Source organism: Microtus pennsylvanicus, chromosome 4, assembly GCF_037038515.1.
Source record: "Microtus pennsylvanicus isolate mMicPen1 chromosome 4, mMicPen1.hap1, whole genome shotgun sequence".
Classification (NCBI taxonomy): domain Eukaryota; kingdom Metazoa; phylum Chordata; class Mammalia; order Rodentia; family Cricetidae; genus Microtus; species Microtus pennsylvanicus.
Window position 1 is genome coordinate 76,404,122 of NC_134582.1, and position 21,768 is coordinate 76,425,889.

Consider the following 21,768-nt stretch of genomic DNA (forward strand, 5'->3'; position numbering starts at 1 on the left):
ACTTAGCACTGGCTCATCAGCTTTTAGATAGCACAGTGCTTCGAATTTGGATTGTATTTAAAATAATAAGTGTGTGTGTGTGGGGTGGATGTTGCAGATAGATTATTCTAGACTTTCTCAGTAATTGCTCATGGGATAGATCTCAAGTCACATGATTATGACAGTCATGTCGTAAAATTAAAACTGGAGCGAAGTGGACCAGCTCCTTAAAGTTAAAAAGTGGTTAGTGCTGAGTCTCCGGGATCCAGGGGAGGCTGTTCGTGTTTGTTCACACCCTGTAAAATGGAATCACTAGCCATGGAGCATTATGTTCTGATTTAACTCTAAATCCAGTTTCCTAAAAGTTTTGTGAGCTTGAGTGGCCTCAACAAGAATCTCGTATTAAGTCAGGTAACTCATTGAGGAGGAGACCAATGACATTCACGGGAGATCGTGTGGGAGCTGAGCTGCATCATAGGACAGTGAGGGCAAAATTAAACTAATCGTGCACTTTGATGTAAATTAACTTCTCCAGAAGGGAAGTTGAGGGCTTGTTTCAGACAGCCATTTGGAGGTGTCTATAATGGGTAGAGTACTTGCCCCAAACCACACAGCTAACAGACTATCAGCTGGAAAGGGCAAATGCCCTAGAGGTGATGTGGTGTGAGACTGAACAGTCTAACCTTGCTGGTTTGCAAACTGTGGGTGTTCTGGGCAGGGTGAGGCCAAGGATGCTTGTTTAGAAGGGAGAGGGTTGCTAGAAGTGAGGAGAGGTTAACAGAACCCTGAAGAACTGAGGGATATAGTTTCTTGCAGTTTCAAAGTGCTTGCCAGGTGCTTGATGCAGACTGCACACAAGAGTGATGTGGCTGTGGTTGGAGCCGAATGGACTCCATGCCCGAAACTAAAGACTTTACGCTAAGCACCCCGGGGGTGTTCTAACGTTTGAATGGTCCTCTGGTTTTAGGCTCTGTAAGTGTTGAGGAACTGGAAATGTACACCTCAAGTTATATGTCTCCATGTAAAAGAAATGCTGACAGTTAAATTATCAGCTGTTACAAATACAGGGGCTTAATCGTAAGTGAGAGCCGCCCAGGCATCACCAACAGTACAGCTGATTGCAGATACACCTCACACGTAGGAGATGGCTGGGCGGATAGGTCAAACCAACATGAGCAGAGCTGTTTCCATGCCAGGCTGAGATGTTTCTATAACTCCCAGTGTTTAGTATGTACAATTTGAAAGGCGAGAATTGGAGAAGTAAATTGACATTTTTTAATTGCATTCTCATGCTTGTTTGGGGGAAGATTTGTAAGCGGTGAGGGTTCTCCTTTGTGTTTTGGGAAGCTGGACGAGGCAGTTTTTCTGCAGGGAAAGGCCTCTGATGTCTGACCTTCGTTTCTACCTTTCTTTCCTAGGATGACTATTTCAGAAACTGGAATCCCAACAAGCCCTTCGACCAAGGTAAAGGATGCATCATGGGAAATACCAACACATTCTCTCTTCCTTGCATGCAGAGTTGAGTCTCTCTCTCTCTCTCTCTCTCTCTCTCTCTCTCTCTCTCTCTCTCTCTCTCTCTCTCTCTCTGAAGCTACCTTGCTTTCTTCTTTTATTGACTTTGGATCCTGAACTAAGTGGGGGTGGTAGAAATTTTTTTATCCACTTGGGTATTTGTCTGAGGTTATTTGTAGACAGATTTACACAATTTTTAAAACTTGAGTCAGCTAGTGAAATTATTGATTGATTTTGTTTAAAAAAATAGCAGAATGACTATCAAGCTTGTGAATCGTGGGGCTGGCTATACCCTGACGTTTTACTCATAGAATGTAATATGCTGAAAGATGTTCCCCCACTGAATGAGGGAAAAAAGAAAAATTCTGGGAGATTTTGGATACTTGAAATTGTTTGTTAAATGCTCCCCTGTATGGTTTTTATTTAAAAGACAATTTATGTATTTTGTGTGTATTCCTGTGTACACAGACATATACATGTGAGAGGGTCAGAGACAACTTTCAGGATTTGGATTCCCCCTTCCCCCATGTGGGATTCAGTATCACAGTTCACTGGGCATGGTGGGAAGTGACTTACCCCCTGAGCCATCTGACCAAACTTCATGGTGTCTAGTGAGAAGCTTTTGCTATGTCCACTCACGGACATGCTGTTGTCCTTGAGTCCTTCCCATCTGTCCCAGCAGATGTGGAACTGTTTCCATGGGGGCAGATAGAAGTCACTATGTCCTTGTGTGATTTACTGGGACACAGTGAGGGCTGTCCTATTCCTGCTGTCCCTTGAGTGGCAGCTCTCGGCACTGACATCACTGCTGAAATGATGCTAAATTGTGCTGTGGATATACGTGTGCCATTAAGCCTGAAACTCAGAGGCGACACCATCTACCATGCATGTTTCCCAGCGCTCGTGATTCTGAGTATTGGCTTCTGTCAGTCACTTGCCCTGGATGCCGCTTTTTCTCATCAGGAGAACTGACGTTCAGGTTTTCATGTGTGTTTATCCCAAACCTTAAAGCAATGCATCATTTTGTTTATGCAGTCCCACATGCCTTTATCCATCCATTCATCTGCCTACCCTGGAAAATTTATGGTGCTCTCGCTGTCTGCACAAATGCAAAGCCAAAAATCCAAACAGAGAGCAAATGAAGCATGGTTAGTGCCCACCTGAGATGCGAGGAGAGAGCGCGGTCATGATTTCCATGGGATGTGTTAATGACCGCAATGCAGGAGTGTGCAGGGAAGAGTGTCTGGCTGTGTAGAGGACTGTGGCAGGGGGATTGTGGGTCTGTATATTTGAGGAAAGGAGGAAGGGTGTGTGCAGAGACCTTTCCTTTGGAGGCTTTGCCTGGGATGCACTCAATCACCCCAACAATTCACAGTAGCATATATAAAGGTATTAGTCATTTATGCTAAGCATTTCCTTAACTCAAGTGTTTTTAGAAGACTAAACCTTCACTTAGGAAGAATCCTCGTGACGCAGAGTGGCACATCCCGGCTTGTGTGTGATGGGTGAGTCTGTCCAAAGACATCTGCTTCAGGCTCTTGGTTGTGACAACGGCTCAGCTGTGGGGTACCCTGAGCTGCTGCTTCATGCTGAGATGCATACATACTCCTCCTAGGATCCCTGTAACCACCAGGCTAACTTCCTTCCAGGGCGTTCAGACAAATGAACATTCCATGAAGGGAGGACACACGAGAGAAGGGACTGTATGAAGGCAAGTGCTGTTTGCCATCTGGATATATAAATGATTGCTCCCCTTGTTCTGATGGTCACACAGGGATTTTTGAGTCCCAAGGGAAACATAGCATTTAAGCCCACTTAGGAGAAAACTCCTGACAAGGGTTTTGCCACTGTTCTGAGTGGAGCCCTGCTCTGCTTGGAAACTTAGGTCTGCTGATGCTTAGATCTCTCCAAATCTCATGATGTTTAAGCATACAGCGGAGAGTCCTTTCTGGTCCCTCTGTGTGACTGCTGTGGTCATGTAGAGACACAGCCGCGGGAGAGCAGCGAGCAGAGGGTAGCCTTCGCTTACAGTATTAGCTCCAGCAGATGTCGTTAAGTACACTGTGTGCAGCTTAGTAGAGATGGGTGGTTACTGGTGGCGCTGACACGGTGAAATAAAAGCCACAGGCAGAGATGACGTCGGGCATCTCTTCCTTGGGAAAGCAGGGGAATCACTGAACTCCAGAGGACTTGTCAGCAACACAAAGTCATTTCCATTCTGTCCTGATTTGCTCTCTGATACTGTGATCAAACATCACATGATCAAAATCAACTTGGGGAGGAAAGGGTTTATTTGGCTTACACTTCCACATCACTGTTCATTACTGAAGGAAGCCAGGACAGGGACACAAGCAGGAACCTGGAAGCAGGAACTGGCAGAAACCACGGAGGAATGTTGCTTACTAGACGAATCCTCCTGGCTTGCTCAGCCTGCTTTTTGTATGGCCGAGGACCACCAGCCTAGTGACAGTACCACCCACAGTGGACTGGGCCTCCATGGAAATAATTAATCAAGAAAATGCTCCACAGACATGCCCAAAGGCCAATCTGATGGAGGCAATTCCTTAGCAAGAATCCTTCTTCCCAGGCAACTTTAGTCTGTGTTGAATTGATAAAAATGAACCAGATACTATCCTGATCTAAATACAAGGCTGAGGAGGTGGCCCCGTGGGTATAGTGCCTGCTGTATGATGTGGGGGCTTGATTCTGGACTCTCAGAACCTACAGGTGTAGTTGCAAACCTACAGTCCCTGTGCTCCTGGAGTGAGATGAGAGGCAGGGGCAGGACAGTCATCAGAAGCTTGTGGGCCAGCTAGCCTGCACACACAGGAACAGAGAAGACACTCTTCCCCAAGGATAGTGGACTGCAAAGATCAACACGGAGGTTGCCCTTTGACCTCACATGCCCACTGTGTCACGTACATACCAGTACATACATGCATACATGTACATGCATACACATACATGCAAACCCCCACATACACACACAGTGGAGGTTACAGGGGGAGAAAGAAAAAGGAGATGATCTCAAAAGAAGGTTTATATGAGGAGATGTTTATTTGGCACAGAAGGAAGTTTTTGGAAACACTCGTTTTGTTAAAGCCACCTAATATTTAATACTGGTCATAGAAACAGAACAAAGGAAGGCCTCTCTGGTGAGACATCCCTGGTCATATAGATGTGGAGCGTGTGAGCACTGAGTGATGGGCACATGCCATGGGTGCGAGCAGGGTGAGATTTGGCTCATCGATCTGTAAGCTGGTACATGCTTACACAGATGACAAGGCTCCATCATGGTGGTTGTGACTTTCTTTAGCCTCAGCTTGGCCTCATACAGGCTGTGGTTTTGGTCAAGCTCGCTCCCCATGGCTGCATACTCGACCTTGCTGATATCAGTTACCTCCAGTGTGGTGTCAGGAGTACCCCGTTCTCTTTCCCACCTGATGGAATGGGCTTGGTGAGGACAGTTGTCCATAGAGTCCAGAGGAGAAAGAACAAGATGATCTGGGAACTACAAAACTGTCATTAGGAAAACAAGAGTCTGACTGGGCTGGGGTGGCACACAACTTTAATCCCAGCTCTTGGGAGGCAGAGGCAGGCAGATCTCTGTGAGTTCGAGGCCAGTCTGGTCTACAAGAGCTAGTTCCATTCCAGGATAACTAGGGCTGTTACACAGAGAAACCCTGTCTCACGAAAAAAAAAAAAAGTCACCCCCCCATAAAAAAAGAAAAAGAAAAGAAGAAAGAAAGAAAGTGAAAAAAGAAAACAAAAGTGTGGCTTTGGGGTCTACAGAATTTGGGTTGAAAAGCTATGAAGCAAATTCTAATGAGTTATTTCAAAGGCTCCCAATTGTCCTTTTATAAAAGGAACACTGAAGTTTATAAAAGGAACACTGAAGTTGGTTTGCAGTGTTGCTTATGAAGAAGCTGGATTGCTGCTATTATATGGGGATGAGGAAGGTTTTGTGTGTGTGTAATTGCCCACATTGTTATGTTTAGAATGTAATTCTGATGACTTGAAAATGTCGCAGAGTGGTAGAGCACAGATGGATTTAGACCTCTGCTGTAGATGTGGTTCACTCAGGAACGAGCCTGGTGATCTACGTGGGTACAAAGTCCCAGCTGAAGAAACAAACTGCGTTAGGAGGGATGGCCGTGAGACTCATCAGGGGACTTGTCAGGGACAAGTGGACTTCTGTCTAGAGAAAGCTGTGGGTGTTTCAGGACAGCACATGATGGTTGGCTTTGAGAATGCTGCCCCTTTGGCAGTGAGTGCATCATTCTGGTCTAGCAACCCAGCAGGGGCTTACCGTCAGCCTATGCAGGTGACGTCAGGACACAGCAGGAACATGCAGGAACAGGTCTTCAGATGTAAAAGAAGCCCCGTCCACCTGCTGTCAACTCAAATGACAGGAAAGAAGAAATCCCTGGGACTTTGACTTCACAGGTTATCCCAGCATCCTAATAAGCTCAAATCCTGAGGCATCACAGAACCATTCGAGGGGAAATTTTCCAACTGAGAGGAGAGGATGGTTCCCATGCTCCAGCTGCCTTTGGGGTCCCAGAGCTCTGTGAGGGCTACAGCATGCTGTGTCGCTGGGCGGAAAGAGGCATGGGGACAAGATGGCTCACTGATGAAGTTGGTGGACCTCTTCCACTTAGATGAATCTGCAAGTTTTACATTCTGGATGAGCTAGAGATGTAAGCCTCTGTAGTCGTCTTCTTGGCATAGAAGAGGTTCCACAGAGCCTCTGATTTGCATTTATTTAGCAATTTTTAAGGCTTCATTCACCTTCTCTGAGCCTGGGAACTGCTATATTTCAGAGGCAGCTGGCCTGGTTTGTGGGAGGCAGTGTAATAGTTTGCCCCCGGCTGTCTCCGTTTGGAGGAACAGGCTTCACTTCTCCATTGCCACACAACTTCAGGAAGATGTTTTCCCTAACTCAACACTTCTGATTCTCCTACACTTCACTCCAGATAAGTTCATTCTCTTCTCCTCATTTCTTGTATGTCTTGACTCTGACAATAAAACAACTATTATTTTTTTTTCAAATTGGAGTATTGATTTCTAAATGTTGCAATTCAACCCTGGCAGGAAGAGAACATTATTAATTCAAATATCAGTGTTCTTGGGTTTAACTCCAACTCTTGGCTTTGATCAGGTTAAAAGTTTGGTCTTACCTCTTTGACTTTGCCTGTTTGTTTTCCCAAGAGAAATAAACCATAAGATATGTAATATTGGTCCCAGGGAGTCATCCTTGGTCCTATCTCCCATTTTCATTTCCCTAAAGGTGACAGAACTATTACTTAGCTTTTCTTTCCCTGTCATTTGAACATATGCACAAGGTGTTACATTAAATCATGTATTTCACAGTAGAAACCAGTGTCTCTGTCTCTAGCGTGCTGAAGGCACGTCAGCATACCGTTTGACATTTTGTTTTTGTAGTTGTAGATTTAGCAATTTCTTTACAATGTAACCTTCCTGCAGGTGCCCCATTTTACTCCAGTTCCCTGTTGATGGATGGCTACATTGTCTCTATTTGTTTTGGTGTTGGGGTACTTTTTATTAACAACATCAACAGGCGCACAAATACTTTCCTGACAAGCCTTTAGACATGCAGAGAGCAGCATCTCCCAGAGGGAATCTAGGATGGGATGTCATACTGGCTAGTTTTATGGCAACTTGACACAAGTTGGAGTTGTTTTGGAAGAGGGAACCTCAAGTCAAGAAAATGTTCCTATAGATTAGCTTGTGGACAAGCCTGTAGTGCATTTTTTCAATTAGTGATTGATGTGAGAGGGCCCAGCCTATTGTGGGTGGTGCCATACCTGGACTGGTGGTCCTGAGTTGTGAAAGAGAACAAGCCAAGTAAGCCACAAGAAGGAAGCCAATAAGCAGCGCCCCTCCATGGCCCCTGCATCAGCTCCTGCCATGCCTGAGTTTCTGTGCTGATGTTTCTGGATGATGGACCGTAATAGAACTGTAAGCTGGGATAAACCCTTTCCTCCCCAAGTTATTTATGGTCATGTGCCTTATCACAGCAATAATAACCAAAACTAAGACAAATACAGCTATGCCAGTGTTAAAATGGTCAACTCTGGCAAATTCCTTGGCCTTTCTTGACTCAAGGTTGCCCTTCACTGATAGAAGGCTTCCCCATAGCATTTCCGGGTGCTCAGTTCTAAACGTGAGCTTCCATGTGTGTTTTCTTGTAGAGGAAGTAAAAATGAAGCATTCAAAATGTAATGCTTTTATTTTAAAGTTACAGGTTTACCAATGAGGTATGACTATAACTTCAATAAAACCAGCAGAATTAAATGGACCTTTTAACCACCAGGGTAGGGAGGGACATTTAATGTAAGCAGGAAGAAAGGCCCAGGCTGGGGTTGCTTCCTTGCCTCAGTGCCCTATGGGAACTTGCAGTGGTGTGGAGGAAAGGGGAGGGGTGAAGGGCTCCTGGTTAGATCTTGCTTATGCCATTATGTAGTGGTCCCATTCACACCCTTGGCTCTCTCATTCGCGGAGAGGCACTAATGTGCACTTCCATCTGGATAGACATTCGTGGAAGTGGCTGTTTATGCTCACAAGGGCCAAGGGGCTGGCTAGGTAGAGAAGCTTCCTAATGAGACCGTGCTCTTTCCAGTCTATTCTGTTAGGTGCCGTGTGCAGGCCCCTCGTGGTCACACAGTGCTGGGACAGATTGCATAGGAGGCCCTGGGACTGCTTCCTAGGGCCTGTGTCCCCAGACTTCAGGAGCAAACCCCACTCAAGGTTGTGTTTCCCCTATTCGGGAGGGATAACGGAGTCATGAGGACAGTCACCTTGCAGTCATGGGCACTGTGGCTTCCATGTACGAGCCTCCCCAGAAGGTGCAGTCTGTTCTGAAGTCATGCTGATCACTTTCCCCCAGATTTATGATATTTGATGCTAGTTTTTATCCAAGGGGGATCTACTACTATTCCACCTTCTGAGTAGGGCATCAGCCCCTGGATCTGTTGTATTTGTTGAGCTGTAATCAACTGGCTTTGGCTTAGGTGAATTCTCAACAGAGTAAAATATGTCAGCTGAATTTAAAAACGATCCACCTATAAGGCTGGTTCAGCTGGCTTCTTGGAGAGCGCAGAATGGATTCATGTTTTTCTCCATTTGCACAGAAGGAAGCTAGCTACTTAAGAAAACGCTAGACCACTCCGTGCCTGAAAACAAAGCATTTGTTTGTTAATACCCTCACCTGTATTATGTAGCATGGAATCAATGGGGACCTGTTCAATGTTCTTTTTACATAGTCATTGTGTCCCCGGGAGGTAATGGTGTCTGCTGGGAGAAGGCGCTGGCTCTGTAGCTTTGAAGACTGGCCTCCTTTCCTAACTACCCTTCTGTAGCCCTGTGCAATAGGACAGGCGTCTGCCTTCCTGGGCCTGGGGATCCGTGTATCTATGCTAGAGCTTATGGAGTTTTTTATACCTTGCAGTGTGAGGGATCTACAAGATTGATCCAGCCCTATAATACAGAGCACGATGAGGGTGGATGCATGATTACCGTTTCATTCCTGAGCCTCAGATGTGGAAGGATCTGAAGGCCTGAGAATGAGCTAGAAGGTCTGTCAGTCACCTAGCCGTGTACTTACTGTAGGTGTGTCCCTTACTGCAGTTTGCTCCCTAGACTGAAACCTGGTAAATATGACCAGCCAGAGGGTGCCTCGAAGGTGCCCCAAAGAAGCTCTCATGGCCAGGTAGCTCAGGTCAGGGGTCATCAGTCTTTCCAGGGTGATGTTTGGTAGAGGATCCCAGAAGAAGTACCTGGTGCCTTCCTAAAGATGACCACACATTGGAGGAGAGCTGCACTGGAAGCACATGGTGGGGAGGAGTCGTTTCTGACCATGATCACATGATCAGTCAGGGTTATAGAGTCCACCGGGGGGGGGGGGGGGGACTCAGGGCTGCTATGAACAAGCACAGCAGAATGAGCCAGTTACTCACATGCCACTGACATCATCAGAGTGAGCCACTCACACGCAACTGACATCATCAGAGTGAGCTACTCACATGCCACTGACATCATCAGAGTGAGCCACTCACACACAACTGACATCATCAGAGTGAACCACACACATGCAATTGACATCATTAGAGTGAGCCACACACATGCAACTCACATCATCAGAGTGAGCCACTCACAAGCAACTGACAGCAGCAGCTGACATTTATTCCTCATGCTTCTAGAAGCCACAGCCTGAGCTCAAGGTGTCTGCATGGTGGGTTCTGGCAAGGGTCTCTGTTCAGTTAACAATGTCCATGAGGCCCTTTGTAGCTCCTAGAGGTGATTTAATGCACACACGCATACACACGCACACACACGTGTGTGTGTGTGTGTGTGAACATGGTGCTGTTGGTACTGAGCCCAAGCCTCCCAGCAGGGCCTGCTTGAGCTGGTGAATGCCAGTGACAGAACTGACTTTCCCAGCTCTCTGGGCAGCAGAGGACTGAGCAGTTCCTGGCCAGGGGTAGCTGTTTATCAGGGTCAAGAACTGTGTGGATGGCCTCAGCAGCTCCTGCTCTTCACTTCAGATCAGGTGGAAAAGGTCAAAAGAAACCTTTGCCGAGGCAGGAAGGCTCCAATTATGTGGGAAAGGTCGCATTTCTGTTGTTGTTATAGAATACACTGACAAAAACCAGCTCAGGGATGAGTGAGTCTATTTTTCACTTACAGCTCCAGCTTACATAGGCCATCATTTTGGGGAAGTCAAGGCAGGAACTTGAAACAGCTGGTCACATCACAGTCCTATTGAAGAGCACAGAGGAATGCATGCATCCATGCTGAATGCCGGGCTAGCTTTCTCTACTCTAACACAGTCGAGGGCCCCGAGCCAGCCAGGGAGTAGTGCTGCCCACTGCCAGACTGGGTCTTCCTGTATCACGTAAGGCAATGAAGGCAATTCCACACACGCACGCGCACACACACACACATACACACACACACACACACACACACACACACAGAGGTAAATTGGATCTGGCCCCTCTCCCATTGAGACTCCCTTTCAGGTGATTCTGGGTGGCACCAAACTGCCCATTTAAAGGAACTGTGTATTTGTCTGTGCTGGCTCTGGAGACAGCCCAAGCCTAAGTTAGCATTTCCTACTGCTTCTCACTGCATTCTGCCCCAGCCACATCTACCTCCAGCCTCCCTAATGCTCAGACTCGGTGACTAATGTGATTGCCACCTCCTCTTGCAGGGAATGTTCCATTTTCCTGCAGACACCTACTTTTTAGGTGTGTAACCAAATTCATGAAAGATGTATTTCATTATTATTATTTTTTAATTGACTCCACCTGCTTTATTCACCAAAGGGTAATGTGAAGCCATGTATAAGTATATGGTTTTTTAAAAAATGACCCCCCCCCATAGGCTCTTGGAAGTGGGCTTAGGAGGACAGCCTTGTTCGTGCTAGCCTCACAGTGACAGGATGTTCCTTCAAGATCTGTCTGTGTGACAATGCTCACAGGTCTATAATTAACCCAGTAATACCGAGCACACAGTCTTTTAAAGGTCTGGCTTGACGCTCAGTGAAAATTGTGGAGCTGGAGAAGAATAGAAGCCTGCACCTCCATCAGGGACTGCTTTGAGGGCTTGATGCTAGTAAGTGCTTAGCATTGGGAACAAAACGTTCTGGGTGCTTCCTGGCAGGAGCAAGGCCTTTGAATGATCGGCGTTGTCAATTAATGAAAGCAAATGGATCTTCTGCCTTCAGCCAAGGGGCAGCTGAGCCAGACCCTGCTATTGAGATGTTCAGACAGACATCCGGAATCTAATTCCTCAGTGCACAGTCACCTTCCTCCATGTGAGGTAGGAGGCTGGTCACATCCATAGGGCAACTAATCAGGAGAATTGCCTTCATAGACCCCAGAGGTCCAGATAGCTACACAGTGCCACCTGTATTAACAAAGTGAGGTGTGCATTTTGTGTGGAGGGGAATACTTCCCTTGCACATGCATATGTGCACACACATGCACATACACACATACACATACATATGTGTGCACACACATGCACACACAAGCATATACATACATATTCATAGTTTTATTTTTAAAATAGGTACACATTTGGTGCTTATACAGATACCAAGATCTTGAGACAATCAGAGTTTTATTTAAAGACATCACCAATATTCTACTTGGTTATATAGTGATATTCTTAGCCAGCCACAGGACTTTTAGCATAGTGGTCACATTCAGAGGGTAGCAGAAAGGTGCCATTCCCCCCAATTTTTTTTAACCATTAAAAGAATTCCTTGTGAGAAATGTGAGCATGGGCTGGCATGATTCCTTCCTGTGTGCCTGTTCTGAGGAGCAGCAGGCTGTACCCTCTGTCCGACTTCTCTGCCACCGAAGAACACGCTTCCACCTCATGGAAGACTCGATGGACGTGGACATGAGCCCTCTAAGACCTCAGAACAACTAAAACTAAAAGCCGACAAAGATGATCACTTTAAGGTGGATAATGATGAGAATGAGCACCAGTTATCACTAAAATGGTTAGTTTAGGTGCTGGGGCAAAAGACGAATTACACATCGTAGAGGCAGAAGCAGTGAACTATGAAGGCAGTCCAATTAAAGTAACACTGGCAACTTTGAAAATGTCTGTACAGCCAACAGTTTCTCTTGGGGGATTTGAAATAACACCTCCTGTGGTCTTAAGATTGAAGTGTGGCTCAGGGCCTGTGCGCATTAGTGGACAGCACCTAGTAGCTGTAGAGGAAGATGCAGAGTCAGAAGATGAAGATGAGGAGGATGTAAAGCTGTTGAGTATGTCTGGAAGCCATCTGCTCCTGGAAGTGGCAACAAGGTTCCAGAGAAAAAAGTAAAACTTGATGAGGATGATGATGAAAATGATGAGGATGATGAGGAAGCTGAAGAAAAAGTTCCAGTGACGAAATCTGTACGAGATACCCCAGCCAAAAATGCACAAAAATCAAACCAAAATGGAAAAGACTTAAAATCATCAACACCAAGATCAAAGGGTCAAGAGTCCTTCAAAAGACAGGGAAAAAACCCTAAAACACCAAAAGGACCTAGTTCTGTAGAAGACATTAAGGCAAAAATGCAAGCAAGTATGGAAAAAGGTGGCCCTCTTCCCAAAGTGGAAGCCAAGTCCATTAAGTATGTGAAGAATTGCTTCCGGATGACTGACCAGGAGGCTATTCAAGATCTCTGGCAGGGGAGGAAGTCTCTTTAAGAAAATGGTTTAAACAGTTTGAAATTTTCCATGTTACTTAATTTCTGTAACAGGTGATACATCTGGCTGTCCTTTTTATAATGCAAAGTGAGAACTTTCCCTACTGTGTTTGATAAATGTTGTCCAGGTTCCATTGTCAAGAATGTGTTGTCTAAAATGCCTGTTTAGTTTTCAAGGATGGAGCTCCACCCTTTACTTGGTTTTAAGTATGTATGGAATGTTATGATAGGACATAGTAATACTGGTGGTCAGATATGGAAATGGCAGGGAGACAAATATACATGTGAAATAAACTCAGCATTTTAATAAAGTAAAAAAAAATAAATGTGAGCATGTTGAGACAGTACATAAATATGGGAATATTATTTTGATTATTTTCAATTCAAAGCAAACACAAAAACCTCACTATAACATCACAGAATTCTTAATTGTAAGCCATACCTCTTCTTGGTGATCCAGTTAAGATTAATTATTTATGCAAAAAATACCCATGGGGAAAATATGATATTTGGATACAAACCATACAAGTGTTGGCAGACATATGCTAATAATTATGATTTTTGCCTTTAGTGGAGTTGATCCTGAGTCATTTCTTTCTGTCTGTGATTAGGCAGGAGGAGAAATTCACACTTGGGGATGATAAAATGAGATTGTCACATTATGGGCAAACCTTTGTCATTCTGTTCTCAGAGCAGAGCCCAGATTTCTCCACACTAAATGGTTTCATTTTATGTGTAGTTTGTGAAGCAGGAGAGATGTCTCAGTGATCAAGAGCACTGCCTGCTCTTCCAAAGGTCCTGAGTTCAACTCCCAGCAACCACATGGTGGCTCACAACCAGCTGTAATGAGATTCTGTGCCCTCTTGAGGAAGAGACCTGGTTTAGTCATCCTCATCAACTTAGACCATGAAACCCAATATGGACAAGCTCAACAGAACCACCATATATGGGCTTCTGCATTGCCAGGGCATGACTTTCATTCATTCATTGTGAAGCAGGGGTGAATGTGGGTGAGTGAGCCTCAGCTCCAGCCCTGCCGTGCATGTGGCATCTCCTCTGCAGACACAACAGCTGGGCTTGGGTGTGTACAAGGTCTCTAGGGATGTTTGGCTTCTGTGGTGGTTAGTTTTAAGGGTCATGTTAACACAACCTAGAACTATCTGAGAAGAAAGGTTTGATGAAGAATTATTTATATCAGGTTGACTTATGGGTGTGTCTTTGAGGTATTGCCTTTATGGTTAATTGATATAGAGAAACCTAACCCATTGTGGGCAGCACCATTCCCTAGGCAAGATGTCCTAAACTGCATATGCGGTAGGAAACTGAGCTGAGCAGAAGCAAGCAAGGATGTGACAATGTGATGAATGACAGGATGTTACCAACTTCTTGAGTTCCTGCCTTGACTTCCTCGATAATAATTGGAGCATAATTTGGAATTATAAACCAAGTGACCTCTTTCTCCCCCATATAGCTTCTTGTCAGGGTGTTTTTATCATAGTAACAAAAATGATCAGCTTTCAAGAGTAACTGGGTATGGCAGACAGCAATTATAAACCAATAGATTTGAGCTTAGCCCAAGTATGAAGTTTTCATAGATCAAGCAGATAGCTGTGTGGAAACTGGGCACTGGGTGGGGCTGGGGCTACCACTGGCATTGCTTCTGAACTCGAGTCTGTGGAGTTCTGTGAGAGGAAGGCTGTTGAGAGGGATGCTGTATTTTATGAAGTGTTTCTTTATAGGGCTCCGCCAGTGTTGTCTGGCTGCGGTGTCTGAGGTGTGTTTCGCTTCCCGAATCTTCTCTAAATAGCATTGAAGACTGACTACCAAGTGGGCCAGAATGACACAATCAAAACAGCATTCGCTGTAGACACAAAGGGCTGTTGAAGAAAAATAGCTGAGTTACTGCAATGTTAAGAAAAGTCACAAAGCTAATCAGCTTACAGCTTCAGTCTCTCCAAGGCAGAGCTAACGGGGGCTCACTCCTTCAGAGGATTCTGTTGTCCTCAGTAGGAACAGCAGGAGAGTAAGCAACCCCAAAACCACACTCTCTCTTTCTAGTCTAAACAGCCACGAATTTCCAAATGCTGTTTGATTTTTTTTTTGTAGACTTCATGTGACAGCATTGATGTGCTCTGTTGAGGACATGTGTTGCCCTCCTATGCTAGAGCAGAGACTTGGGGAGCCATCTTCTTCTCAGGGTACTCTCTGAGGTCCTATGGGAACAGATTAGCCTGGTCTCCGACCACAAGGAAAATCCAGGCCCTCCAGTGGGCTCTTATCCTACTCTGAAGGGTAGAGTTGCTTCCCTGGATCCCAGGCTGCAGCCCCAACGGAACTGCACTTAGAGACTTCTGTCAGCTGTCTTAGCTCTTAGTGAGAGAGGACTCTGGAGCACACGATGGATTAAGAGTGATTTACATCTTGCTAGCTCAGGCACCAAAGGAAATACATTGTAACTGTCGGATGGAGAGGCCCACGATGTGTTAGGACAGTTGTCTAACACAACTCTGCTCTGGTTGACATTGAACTGAGATGCCCTAGAAAGGACTGAGGGACTCCTTGTGTCTCCAGGGACATTCAGGTGCTCTTGGGTATAGGACAGTAAGAAAAAGATGTCAACTGTCTTGTTAATGGTTCTGCAGGAACTTATCTGTGGAATTTTCTCAGTTGACTGGCAAGATGCTTATCTGTTAAGAGCACTAACTGCTCTTGCAGAGAACCTAAATTCAGCATTTAACACCCACAGTGGGAGGCTCATAACCATTTCTAAGTCCAGTAATTCTGCTCTGCAAGCACTTGCGTGTGTGTGTGTGTGTGTGTGTGTGTGTGTGTGTGTGTGTGTGGTGCATGTCAACAATGCAGGCGCACACACACATAAATTAGTAGCCTTAAAAGCAGTTACCAAAACAAGAGTACTCCCACTGGATGCTGTGTGTTTATGACTGAATTATTTACTTTTTCTCTTGGTTTCATTTCTCTTGATTCTGTAGCTTCTTACATGTATCTAATTCATCGAATATGCTAAATGGAGAAAATTACCATGTATCTCAGTTAAGGTTTCTATTGCTGCAAAGAGGTGTTATGACCACAACAACTTTTATAAAAGAAAACATTTCATTGGGGCTGGCTTACAGTTCAGAGGTTTTAGTCTGTTAACTTTATGGCAAAAAGCAAGGCATCTGGGAGTATGCCAGCGTGCAGGCAGACGTGTTGCTGGAACCAAGAGTCCTACATCTTTATCCAAAGGCAGCAGGAAGTGAACTGAGACACTGGGCATGGCTTGAGTGTATATGAGACCTCAAGCCTGCCTCCACAGTGACATATTTCCTCCAACAAGACCACACCTCCTCCATTAAAGCCACACCTTCTAATAGTGCCACTCCCTATGGGCTTGAATGAAAGTCACATTCAAACCATCACAAACTGGTACCATAACTGTCCAGATAGTAGGGGCAGAAACCGGAGAGCTGTGGGTTAAGCAGGCAGATGATGGGTCTTCCATCTCTTAACTCTAGTACTGTTCCTTTAAGATCTCGTTATACTATTGTAATTCATGTGGCTTAGTATGTAAACTAAATTTGCCCTGGGATTCACACGGTCTCTTACCACAGCTTAGCAAACCCCTGTCCCTGTCCCCTATCCTGTGCCGTAATTCATTCTTGGGGGCCTCGATTTATATGCCATTTGCTGGAGGAAGCCATTCTAATGCTTTGGACTAGATCAGGCTGATCTCCTATGATACTCCATTGTGATAAGTGTTGTGGACCTACTAAGTCACGCTTTAAAGACCTTCACTGTTTACCACATTAACTGTTCCCACGTCCCGCAATGAGGGTGAACTTTCAGATAAGCATGACTTCATTCCTAACCAAAGATGAGAGCCAGAGATGAGAGAGCCTCTAAAGTTTTGAGACATGATAACCCGGAGAGAGAAGAGATCCTCAAGAGATGCGGTGGACGGAGGCCTCCATCTGTCTCAGTGTAGCGCTGCGGGAGTGAAGTCTTTTTTGGGAGTGATGGGATGGTCTGGACTTGTTCCCAACGTCTTCTCGTTAATGATTTGCTAGTTTACTTACTACCTAAAGTTCTGTGTCATACAAGCATCTAAAAGCCCCCTGGGGACATCATTCCACTGTCATCCACTTAATTGAGTCTCAACCAGGACGTTCCCAGGGGTTCATTCATTGTGAGAGGACCCTTCTAGCAGCTGCCTGGATCTGCAGTGAGTACCCGGGAAAGGGAGGCTGTTCAGGGACACTGGCGCGTTAGCAGTGGAGGTGCTCTACAGGAGGATCTTTGGAAAATATGATTTGACCTTTTCTCTGTTGAACAGGAGGAGGGACCTGCTTTTAACCCAGCTAGTTACTAGCCAATCAGGACTAGGCTGCTGAAGTCTGACTTTTGAGCCAGTGATGAGCTCTCTCAAGACAATGGAATCTTCTCTTTTCAAGTATGTAATGTCCTGTTGTATAGGAGAGGTTGTGTGGTATGTGATTGGGGAGTTGCAAGTATCAAAGGTAATGGGCGGGAGGCCTTCCCTGTGCAGTGCCGCAGGGTGTGCTCTCTGGTTTACAAAGTGCCCTGCACAGGAGCAGTAATGTCTCTGAAGAACTTGTTCTCTGGCTTCCTTCAGAGCTGCTGGATCAGAGGACATAGGAGAGTAGGGAGTGACCTGTGAGAATTGTTCCCCTGGGCCTCCTGATGCTCACTGAGATTTGAGAGCTGCTGATTAAATGGAGTGAAGAAAGAACTGTTGCTATCAGCTGTGCCACGCTGACAACTGGGACCTGAGCTATGGTGTGGGACTTTCCTGGGCCTGTATGGTAGGGGTGCAACACCTTACAGAGAAGCTCCTGTAGGTGAATGACTTACATACTTAGCCAAGTAGTCAGCTTGGGGACTTGTGGTGTCTGCTCCTTAGGGATGGGTCAATGTTGCTACTGGTTTCTTTTTTGGTTTTGTTTTTCGAGACAGGGTTTCTCTGTAGCTTTTGGTGCCTGTCCCGGAACTAGCTCTTGTAGACCAGGCTGGCCTTAAACTCCCAGAGATCCGCCTGCCTCTGCCTCCCGAGTGCTGGGATTAAAGGCGTGCGCCACCACTGCCCGGCTACTGGTTTCTTCTACGCTCTGTAAACTGCACTGTTTCTCCCGTTGTCTTTTAATGCAGCCCCTTCTGGAAGGTCACATGTATTCCTCATATCCTCCAAGTTCACATGTGTTCTTCATGTCCTCCCAAGGTCACATGTGTTCTTTATGATTTCCCGAGGTCACATGTGTTTTTCACGTTCTCCTGAGGATCTCTTGGAAAGATCCCTGCTTGACATACTGCAATCAGAGTGAGCTGGTGTTGCTAGAATAGCTTCTATGGTTGGTCCTGAAGACCGCAGGGGGACCGGTGCTGTGAGGGAGTGCGGTCCCTATATACAAACTCTGGCAATAACATGAGTGCGAATGGCAAATGGAGGTTAATAAGGATCATAGCTGTAGATACAAAGCATTCCATAACCACCGGGGGAAGCTAGGGTTTCCTTCCTCTGTCTTGCACATCTTGACTGGCAGGTACAGCAAGTCTTACAAATGGTTATTAAAAAAGCAAATCAAGCTGGCATTCTATCCGCTGTTTTAAAAAGTACAATTTCAGTGTTAACTATGAAAACTGGGAGTGTTGAGCATGTCACACATTATTCGATTCTGTCATCACAACGTCTCTGTGATCTGGGCTCTTCCTGTGTCTGCCTTCCAGAAAAGGGAGCAGAGACTCAACCAACTCAAGCAGTAAATATTTTAGATTTGGAAGTCCCTTGTAGTCTGTTGCAATAACTGACTTTTGCCACAGAGGCAAGTGCAGCCCTGGTCATATGCAAATGAGAGGGCGTGGCTACTTGTAGGCGACTTCCCATGTGCAAACTGAGCTTGAGCTTTCTAAGGTTTTTAGGTTTTTAGTTAATGCAAAGAAATATACGTAGCTAATGGGTTACACAAGACAGGCAGGAGGCCAGATCTGGCCCTAGGACATAGGTTGTTGACCCCTGGTTTAGGATGATTTGGAGGCCAGGGTCTCCACAGCCTGTATTGTTCTGCACATCATGGGGGCCGACAATGACACAGGGATGGGGGCATGGGATAGGGGTGATGACTGCTTGTTCATCTCATCCAGGGGCAGCAATGACATGGGGATGGGGTGACAACTGTCCACTTGCTCATCTCTAACAACGCCCTGCCGAGAGCAGCACCTGCCTTAATGGAAGAGTTTGTCAAGTTTTTCAGGAAAGCCCGGTTTTATTTCCACTGATCTCTTTTCTCTTTAGTCTGATGTTAATTATAATTTGGTTGGTGCATTTTGGTTTTTGAAGTGATAGCTAAGAAATGACAGGTCTTTGTTTTTAAGTTAAAAAAAAAAGTCATGTAAAAGATAGGAAGAAATCAGGAAAGGGCTCCTATTTTCTGACTTCTACTATCCTGTAGTCATCTTCCTGGGTCCCGGATCCACAGGCTCCAATGATTCTGTAGTCATCTTCCTGGGCCCAGGGCCCACAGGCTCACACAATCCTGTAGTCGTCTTCCTGGGACCCAGATCCTCAGGCTCCCATGATTATGTAGTCATCTTCCCGGGCCCAGGGCCCACAGGCTCCCAAGGTTCTGTAATCATCTTCCTGGGCTCAGGATCCACAGGCTCCTACAATTCTATAGTCATCTTCCCGAGCCCCAGATTCAGAGACTCCCACGATTCTGTAGTCATCTTCCTGGGCCCAGGACCCATAGGCTCTCTGAACACACTCTCTGGGAGTTGCTATGAGAAGGCAGTAGTTACATTCATTTTAATTCATACTTGCTTTTTCAAGTCATACATCTTAGAGAACCCTCCACATATGTTATTTCAATATATATTATTCTGTGAGATCTATGCCTGAAATATGCTTATTTATTTATCCATTTCCCATTGTTGCATCTGAGTTCTTTCCTGATTTTTGTTGTTATTAAAAAACTGTCGCTAGACTATCCTGAGATTAAGGCTGTCGTACTTCTGTAGGCTACGTCCCTAGCCGTGGAGCCACAGCATCAAAGGAAATGTTCAGTTGCGCTAGCTCGCTCTCATCTTTTTTCATTATTTACATGTTTTTTTTCTTACATATTTTACATTACCTTCCCAGCAAGTTATTTGCCTGAATGGAGAAGCTCTACAAAGAACAGCATTCCGGTGGGGAGATGGATGGATTCCTGTCTCCTGTATGACTTCCTTTGCTCTATTGTTTCTTGTCCTCAGTTCGTGTTCCTCTTTTCAGGCTCTCCCGTACAGTCGTCACCAGAGCACGCTGGGGTCTGAGGCTCCAGATTTCATCATGATCTTTGACATCTATTTAAAGAACAACCACCTTTTCTAAAGGCAAAAAGAAAGAAAATGTGTGGTAGGCTTGCCTGGCGAGGATTCTCTGGTCCTGGAGCAGCAGTGGCTTTTGAAAACGGTGGTTAATCCCTCTGAGTACTTCGCAGAGCCTGCAAGAGGATTGTGAGTGGCTTAGACACAGAATGGTCTCTGCTACCAGTGTCTGCACGAAGGCCTTTGTATGAGTCATCTCTAAATTTACAAAATGACCATCTAAGACTAGAACGATTCTCATCACCATAATGGAAAGGTCAGAGGGGTCCAGGTCACACAGCAAAGAAAGAGCAGAGCCGGATTCAGAACTCAGAGCTGAATGTAAAATGCCCGTTCTCCATCCCCACAGATCTTGTCATTTCTTGCTGGTCATCTTGAAATTGTACAAGTATTATTTTGTTCATAGCATAGACCAGCCAATCACGGTAGGGAGTCTACAGTAGGGAGAGTTGCCCTGACCTTGTTTCTCAAGTAGTTTTAGAAAGAGTTTTCTTCATACTGAGTTTGAAGGGTAAGAGAGTGGTCACCCACACTTCTAAGCCTCCAACAGAAGGGCACTCAGCCAATAGGGAGGAGCTGAGTCAATAAATGAGTTTGACAAATACACCTCGAGTAACTGGGGAGACATCGGGGAATAAAGATTAAGATGTGGCAAATCTTTAGAGGTGAGGAAGGGCACACAGTAACTCTGTTCAGTCGTGAGATCAGAAGAAGAACAGGGAATCTTATTTTTTAATCCATTAGAACTGTGCAGCAATTAATCTTTGACCTCCTAATCATAGGTGTAAAACTGGGTAAAAACAGCTAGGATGATGTCACGTTGGCTAAGTAAAGTAGCTCCTGTTTTTGTGAGTATTCTGTGAACTAGGTCTCTGGAAAGGCTCTAGGTCTGCAGGTCACTTCCCTTCTCTGGGTGCCTCTGCAAAACTGAGCCAGAGAGCAACCGAAAGGAGCTCCCCAGTTCCCATCAATCCTGCTGTCAGCCTGTGATAATTGCTGCATAAACGGTGGCCTCTTAACCAAAAGGGAGTCTGAATTCCTGTTTCTCCCACCAGTCTGCACAGGGTTGGAACCTTACGGGGTTCCTCCAGATCTCAGGGTGAGGTGTGAGTGCGTGCATGCTGGGTCCTGATCCGCCATCCCCTGTATGTCCACTTCCAGTTACCATGTCCTCACAGATCCCGTCTTGTTATAGCCCGTGCCTCTTCTTTAACTTGGCTGACATTCTTTGGATTAGTCAGGGTTCTCTAGATGTCAGAATTAATTGAATACACACACACACACACACTATAAAAGATCATTTATTAGACTACCTTACAGGGTATGGTATAGGTACTCCAACAATGGCTGTCTGGTGATGGAAAGGCAGAGAATCTGGTAGCCATGCAGCCCATCAGGATGGATGTCACAGGATTCCTGCTCTGGTCCTGGAGTACTGGAGGATTCCTGGAAAGCTGCCAGTCTTCATTCTATATAAAATGCTGGCCATAGCAATAGGATAGATGAACTTGCCAGCAAGAGTGAGCACAGACAGGCAAAAGGCAGAGCTTCCTTCTCAGTGTCCTTCTATGTGAGCTACCCCTAGTGGATGTAACCCAGATTTAGGGGCCTTCCTGCTTCAATAATCCGATTGAGAAAATCCCTTCCAAAGGTGCCCGGCAGG

The 21,768-nt window shown here is 45.6% G+C and overlaps 1 protein-coding gene and 1 pseudogene across 1 annotated transcript in view; both read left to right on the forward strand.

Moving 5' to 3' along the window:
• Spock1 (SPARC (osteonectin), cwcv and kazal like domains proteoglycan 1) overlaps nucleotides 1–21,768 on the forward strand; it is a 463,728-nt gene that overhangs the window by 201,793 nt on the left and 240,167 nt on the right. Inside the window, exon 3 of the mRNA XM_075969465.1 lies at nucleotides 1,398–1,443. Within this exon, the coding sequence (XP_075825580.1) occupies nucleotides 1,398–1,443 (46 nt within the window). The remainder of the gene's footprint in view (nucleotides 1–1,397; nucleotides 1,444–21,768) is intronic.
• Nucleotides 11,902–12,776, forward strand: LOC142848739 (nucleophosmin pseudogene; annotated as a pseudogene).